General features: G+C 28.8%; 1 protein-coding gene across 1 annotated transcript; it reads right to left on the bottom strand.

The window, feature by feature from the left end:
* Positions 1-592: 592 nt before the first annotated feature.
* LOC136968665 (uncharacterized) lies at positions 593-6,084 on the bottom strand. The gene is made up of 7 exons (XM_067262667.1): positions 5,948-6,084; positions 4,430-4,898; positions 2,691-3,773; positions 2,152-2,223; positions 1,608-1,757; positions 1,399-1,523; positions 593-1,317 (listed from the first exon to the last, which is right to left on the bottom strand). Exons 1-7 carry the CDS (start codon positions 5,948-5,950, stop codon positions 1,111-1,113), a joined length of 2,109 nt encoding a protein of 702 aa, XP_067118768.1. The 5' UTR covers positions 5,951-6,084; the 3' UTR covers positions 593-1,110.
* Positions 6,085-8,021: the final 1,937 nt, after the last annotated feature.

The raw sequence follows: 8,021 nt of genomic DNA, 5'->3' as shown, positions 1-8,021 counted from the left end.
TTAAATGGCCGGGTTAAATACTTTAAACATAAAGTTAAACCTCTTAAGTATGGAAATGAGAGATAAAAATGGGCTTTAAAGTAGATAAGAGGAAGAAAACGTGATTTTCTGTTGGGTATATTTCGATAAGCTGTCAATATCGATTGGGTGGTCATCTTTTATGCATAATAAAGATAAGTTGGAAGATGAATTTATACATAACACTATGTTTACACGTGATAAATTGCAGTATACTTTTATCTATTGTTGACAATTCCAGGTAGTGTAAAATTGATATTTATAATAAAATATATTTTTATTTCCAAAAAAAAAAATTATTTAAAATAATATAAAAAAGAAATAAAAATAAAAATAAAGTTATATTAAATTTCTTATATAAAATATTGAATTTTTTTGATCATCGTTCTGAAAAATAGCATTTCTTTATCCGCAAAGTTATCGATCGAAGGTTTTCCAGTGTTTACACACATCTAAATATGAAAATGTTTTTTTTTTTTTAATGTTTTATTCAAAATAATAATAGTAGTAGTAGATGCTTATATTTATTAACAATATTTGTAATATTTAAAAAATATAATTAATAAATTCAATGTCTATGAAATATAAGACTTCCGATCTTTATTTCTGTCAAAACGTTCGTCACACAATGGCATTCAGTCATTCATGGCATTTTTTTTATAGTGGTTATATAATAATAATAACTTTTTTACGTGCGTTTAGACATATACAGATTGATCTCATATACATACTTACAATTTTTTTTAATGAACACATTATTACTTTAATATATTTTTTCTTTATTTTATATTGCACTTGTGTCCCTTTTTTAAAGAATATGGTAGCCTTAGTTCCATATTCTTACATCTTTGTATTTTTTAAGATTATTTTATTTAAACCTCAATTGATCTACTGTATTGCCTAAACTACACTTATACAACATCAGCCATGTGTTATTTATTTAATATTTTTTTTTTTCTTTCTGGCATGACTATTAAAATGAATGGTCTCAACAAAACACAACAATGCTACAAATACAGTATAGAATGTCCACATTTAAACAGAACATATTAAAGAGATGCTTTGTGACTACGTTCTGAAGAGGGGGAATTTTCAACCGTGCTTCAGAAATCTTTCAACGCAAGGATCACGATGGCATACAGCAGGTACGCTTCTTTTAAAGAAAATTCTTCTCTGGCGAAGTGGCAACATCATCATCTTAGCTTTAGTTTGGCATGGAATGTCGTCTTGGCAAATAGTTTTACTCTCTTCTACGAAACCAATATCACAATCGTCGGCGCTCATACCAAAACTAACTCCCTAAATAATTAAATATCTATCTTAATTAACTGAAAATTAAATAAACATAATTAAAAAAATAATAATCATTCGTATACTTACACAGGTGTAACATACTTCGTGCCAGTTACATGCTTCTAAAACAAGGCGTTTTAATGGCCCGCCCGGTACGATATCTCCCAAAATCGAACAGTCACTCGAGAGAAGGTCTAGAGCAGGACACTCCTCTAGTAATTATATAAATATAAAGTTTATAAACAAGAAATTATCAGACGAGTTAACTCATGTTTGCTTTTACATTAAGAACAAACCTGCAGCATCCATTATTTCATCCTCATCCACTTCGCCATTATAGATAGTCTCTGGAGAGAACACCGAAACTAACTGCCCTGAATTATTCTCATCTGGAGTGAATGAAGGTAGACTACGCATTGATATCCTTGGCAAATATGAATCTATACCTGTAAAATGTAATAAACATAACAATATAGTATCATTCGATACAAAGACCCCGATAAATTTTAGTAAGGAAGTAAACTATCGTATAAAAATACATATATACATTGTTTTATGAACTAGAATTCTCTTCTGACTTTATTATACAATGTTTTCAAGTATATGTCGAAAATTTATATTGAAATGTAGTGAAGTAGGACGATCTAAATAGCATTTTCTACCCACGCAGTAAATGTGTAGGCGAGTTAAGTTCGGAAGAAGTCAGACATGTCATAGAAGATTGAAGTGTATTGATCGAAAGACTTATCGTCGAAAACAGCTATCGTTTCATACAAAATTTATATCATACGATTTCTTTTTCTCTAAGATACTCAAAATGTAATTAAATGTTTTATTTACCGTTTGACAAAGAATATTGTCTTTTAGCTTGGTAAGGAGCCATCACTCTTAAAGCTTTTGCGAGATCCTCTTCTAGAAAAATAAAGTAAAAAGTCTGAATATTAAAATAAATTTTTTTTTGTATAAAATATTAATAAATGTTTAAACGAAACTATCATAATTTTGTTAAATGGTTTTATCTTTCGATTTTGATAAAAAGAAATACATCAAAGTTATAAAAAACAACAATAATAATGAAGAGATGGTGGAAACCGAAATGTCGTCTTGAACCATGGCATTTCAAACCTTTTAGAGACTATCTCGATATCTGATAAACAACTTAAACCACCAATTTGTCGAACAGAGACTTGTATTGATTTTTCTATTCTTGTAGGACATGTATCACTTGTCGAAAGTTTAATTCGTTTAGACATTAGAAAACGTATTCTCTGTTTTCAAAAATTCTAACATGATATTCGATGATTTAAATTGCTTTGATTTGATTTAACAAAATTGTAAGTTTATAAATAAAATATTAGTACAAACACTGTTAAACATACCTCTTTTTCTAGGTAAAACACTTGGCCAGTTTTTAATGCTGTCGGATTCGTAACTGTTATTACTTTCTAAACTATCATCTTCTTCCTCTTCTTCTTCGTCGTCGTCGTAATGCTTAATCTTATTCATCGAACCTTGTAAATGATCCAAAGCCTCTCTTAACTTTTGAACATCATCGGCCGCGTATAATTTATCTAATATTTTCTGTCCGTATTCTTCAGATCCGATCCTTTCTTCGGCTCCTTCTCGAATTAGTTGAAGTGCATCAGATAAGATAGCGCTTTCAATTGTTTTCAATCTGTCATCGATCGCTTGAAACTTCTGAGATTTCTCATCGTCGACATCTTCATTCGAGGGTACTCCAGGTGTGGAAAAATCATCGAAATCGCCAGCTACAATAGGAGCCCACCCACTCCTTTTCTTCTTTGTACTTGCCATGGTCATGGCCATTGTTTTGAAGTACTCGTCTCTTAACCACTGATTGAATTTATCTCCAGCTTCTTTATCCGCTTTGACATTTTTTTCAATAATAGAACTAACGGAATCTTCTCGGTTTTCTATTACTTTTCCTTGTCCCTGAGTATCGCTACTGTTATCTAATTTCGTTTCCGAGATATCGTTTCCAGAATCCTTATCCTCCCTTTTTTTAATGTCTTTTTTATCTTCGTTTTCGTCTTTGAATATCTCTTTTAATTCCCCTAAGATCTGCTCCTTGTTATCTTTCGATCTCTTGACATTCGTGTGACCGGAAAGCTCTGATTTACCCGAATGCATTCTTCTTTTTTCGAATCGACCTCTCTTGGTAAAATTCCAAGTATTTTCCCTATTGTTGTAACGAAAATTCCGCTTTCTTTGGAACTTTTCTCGACCTCTTTCAGGATCCCAGAAGTGACTATAATGTTCAATGCCTCGAGCATAATTGAAGAGATCCGATTTACTTTTTTTCCTTCTTCTCGTGCCTATCGTCGAATGTTTACCCTCTGGGTGTTTTGATTCGTTACTTATCGGATATTCCGTACTTTCTTCCATGTTATTAGTAATAGGAGAGGATTTATGAGCGAAAATTCTCGAGGGTCCTTCCATATCTAAATACATCCAGTAACAATAATAACGAATTAATAAAAGTAATAATATTGAAATTTGTAGCTTTACGAAATAAATATCTATTTTTTAAAATTAGAACACGATTAAATTTATGAATAATTTGATAATATCAATCATATCAATGAGAAAAATTCCTATTTTTATTATTTCTCTAGCAAAAACTCATCATTAATCATTTCTATCTACTGAAAATTCTTCATCGCGTTATTTAATAGGTCATTTAAAAATTTCTCTTTAACCTTAATGATTTTTTAAGCCATTATTTTAATGAATTTTACTTAATATCATTTACTTTAATAATCTAATTTTTTATTTCTTTAATATAAGCAAAATATTCTTATCTTAAAAAGTATAAAATTTAAATTAGGGGCCTCGTGTACAGTACGGTGTTGGTTTCGGACATTTTTCTTCGGGGAAATGATTTGAGGAAAATATTTTCTTATAAAAGGCTGGTTTGGGGCCCCCAGTTAACGAGGGCCCCAAGCAATTGCCCTTTTTTCCCCATAGGATAACGTGCCACTGAGTTTAATAAAGTATTCTTTAACTATTAATAGTAGTATAACCAGCAAAAAAATCATGATATATTTTCTACACGAATATTATCCATTAAAAATATAAATTTAACAATAAAATTTACCCGTGACGAATTGTCTCTTGTGGGACTTCTTCCTCCTTCCATCATACGTGGTTACGTCAGGTTTCAATTCTTCTTCTTCCCTAATTTCGTACTTGTCGTTTCTGTCTCGTTTCTTTTTTATGTTATCATCATCATCAATCTCCGACAGAAATCTCTGAATATTTCTCGATAAAGCTGGAGAATAAATAGAATTTAATGGTCGATAATTTTTATTAACGTACTCGTCATCGTTTTGTTCTAATTGAGGATCTTTCTTGGTGAAACGGCTATCAAAATGATATCTTCTCTTCTCGGCCATGTTCCTCCGATGATGAATGCTATCTAAAGCCATTTTAAAATTTTCATCTTCAGGGTTTCGACTTTCGTGTAAACTATCCAAAGATAGACAAACAGTATTTCCTATCAAAACATATATTGTAAATAGTAGTAACTGGTGATCTACAAACGATGTAAATTTTCCTTTTCTGGCCTAAAAAATATAAAATATTTATTCGTAAATTATTATTAATATATTTTAAAAAAAATGTTAGCATTAAATATTGATTTATATATACTACATAACGGGTATAATATAGGAAATATCCCAAGGCCAATTAATAAGCAAATTCGAATGTTGCTATGACGACGACAATTTGACATTTGCATGTTATGTTATTGTACGTTTTTGACTACCAAATTCTTAACTCTAGTGAATTTTTGTGGTGTCTTTTTTTTAAATTAAACAACGGCACGACATAAATCAATTTTTATCTATCGCTTAAACAAGATATTATGCAAGTTTTCTCACATTTAATAATTGATGAGTGTGTTTTAGTGTTTGCGGTATTATTATTATTATTTTTAAATTTATAATTTAATTATTAATGCACGAAAATGCTTTCTGCTGTCATTGCAGTATTTACAAAACGAGAAATGAATGCTCTTATTATAAATTTTCCGATTGTTTTTTTTTTTCTTCCATTTATAGCTTTGATACTTGACAAAAATAGCATTAAATTTATTATATAATGGAGGTTTTATCTGTTCTATTTACAAAAATTTTTTAAAGTTTTCAGTATAGTTCTTATATTAAGAATCTCCACGTTCTGTACTGCAGGAAAGCAGCATTTTTTCGCTTCGTTTTGTTTAAATCTAGTGAAATAAATGGCGTGGAAACTATGTTAGCACTTCAAACGATTATTTTATGAGTGAAAAAATAATGGGTAGACAAATATTTTATTTATAAAAATTGATAACGACTACAGCGATGAAGATCAGCCATACTTATCGATCCAGTTTTCCCCATTCATAATCGATTTTAGCTAACTATACACAACCTTTTACATGTTAAAATAATTTTATAATTAATAAGTGCGCTAACTTAACTTAACGAAGAAAAATACATCTCGATTTATTATCGTATAAGATTTAAGAAAAAAAAAATATATATATATCTACATAAATACATAAATATTCACTTGATTTTTACAGAGATACAACACTAGAATCGTGTTATTAATTACAGTTTTTGCATCTTACCATTATCTTGTATGAAGTTGATAAAAAGAACCTTTAAGCTAAAACACGATACTTGGACATGGAATCGCCGTTAACAGACAAAGGATCACTTTTATGCTCACCCTCAATTCCATCTGTGACGTCATAACCCGCAGTCCCTCCACGCTTGCGTGGTTAGGTATTGACATCAGTGAGAAACTTTCCAACGAAGCAAGCTGCTATCCAAAAAATGAACCTTTTAACAATTAATTAAAAAATAGTGTTTGCTCGATATGTACACTATAGGAGGTCTTTTGACCAGGAAAGATCATAAGTCGATGATACAGTAACCAGACCTTATGCTACTATGACAACACACGCACGCACGCACGCACACTCTCAATACATTTAAGGATTACTCCTTCATTCTCCACTTAATCTCTTATCTTTACGAGTTAAAAGTCTTTGAAAATCATTATTTTTATTTTTAATATACAACCTTTTACAATTCTTAATCTTATATAAGACCCGGCTTACAGTACAGCTAGGAATACAGGAGTTTAAATGTAAAAAAAAAGCATTGTTGTTTTGTTTTTTTTTTAAATTTATGAGCTTTAAAACGATGAGGATGTCAATTGATATCGATTGAATTTATATATAAATATATTAATATAAGTATAGGAGAGTTTATTAACTGCATTCTTGAATTTAATATCATCTCCTTGGAGATGGATGCTGCTGTATGGAGATAAAGGTTGACATTTGTGAGCTGCTCTTCATTCATAAACTCCATTTCGTTAACGACGGGAAATTTTGGCATATAAATTACGTCAATATAATATTATTAATATAGTTAAAAGGCCTATTTTTTACATAAATTCATTTTAAAAAATCCTATGTGAAATCATAATGATGAGGGTAGAAAAATAAGAGAGATAAGGGCATAAACAGAATTATTTTAGAAAATTTTTAAAGGTAATCATTAAAATTTGTCATTCTGTTTTTAGATAAATTAATTTAAATATTTTTTTTTTTTTTATTAAATTATTTAAGCCATAATTTTAACAAAAGAAAATCAATTGTATATAGACACAGTATCTGTGTTAATTTAAACATTATAGTGGTAATTTAATTATAAATTCAGAATTGTAAACACTATTAATTATCATATAATTATGTATTCAGGACTGCAAACATCTTTTATATTTTCGAATATTTTACATAAATATTAATAATTAAATCAAGTGTTTATAAAGTGTTTTAAATACAGAAGAGCTTTTTTTTTTTTGTTTTATTAAATAAAATAATGTTTTTAATCTTGAAATATTTATAGAAATATTCTTGAATTTTTAATCTTAAAATCTAGTTCCTTTCTGTTTGTCTAAAAGTATATTGCATATGCTTTTGACGTTGAAGTGACGTAAACAAATCGATCCTTCTCTATAAGAATTTATGAACTGTGAAGATTATTTTGCTCATTACCGTTATAGAGATAAACATTATTATATTACGGTTAAATTGGATTTTTTTTCATGCTATTAAGAAAAAAAATGCATCTGATTAATCTCTCTTCACGACCTTAAATTGAATTTTAAGTCTTTTTTTTTATAATCATAAAACGTTTATTGTTAATAAATTAAATTTTATAAAATCTTATTAAGTAAATTCTTACAGAAATTTAAACTTAGTTTTCTTAATTTTATAACTTTTAATGTTATATTTCTTGTATAAATTTAACACAAATGGCTATTGGCTCTTATGTATTTTTAATTATAATATGATTATAATTGTTGTTAGTATTAATTATAATTAATGCATTTTTATTGATTTATGGCATATTATGTATATAGAACTGAGATTATGTAGCAACAAGAAATAACTTTTATGTAGGAAATGATACACTCAATCACTTCGAAGTGCATTGAAACAATTTTCTTTAAGACTGGATTATCTATTGACAAATATTAGTTTTTGTTATTATTTTCTTATTTATATGTACAGGCAATCCATTAAGATTAGTGACGTATTGACAACAAGGAAAATTATCGAAGAAATTAAAAAAAAAAAAACAATCGTTAAAATGTTCTTTGTACACTGCATACATGGTGTTGTATTA

The sequence above is a fragment of the Centruroides vittatus genome, unplaced genomic scaffold (assembly GCF_030686945.1).
Source record: "Centruroides vittatus isolate TY-2023 unplaced genomic scaffold, ASM3068694v2 contig_1033, whole genome shotgun sequence".
Lineage (NCBI taxonomy): Eukaryota > Metazoa > Arthropoda > Arachnida > Scorpiones > Buthidae > Centruroides > Centruroides vittatus.
The sequence above is the reverse complement of the archived record's forward strand: the minus strand, read 5'-3'. Positions and strand labels throughout refer to the sequence as shown.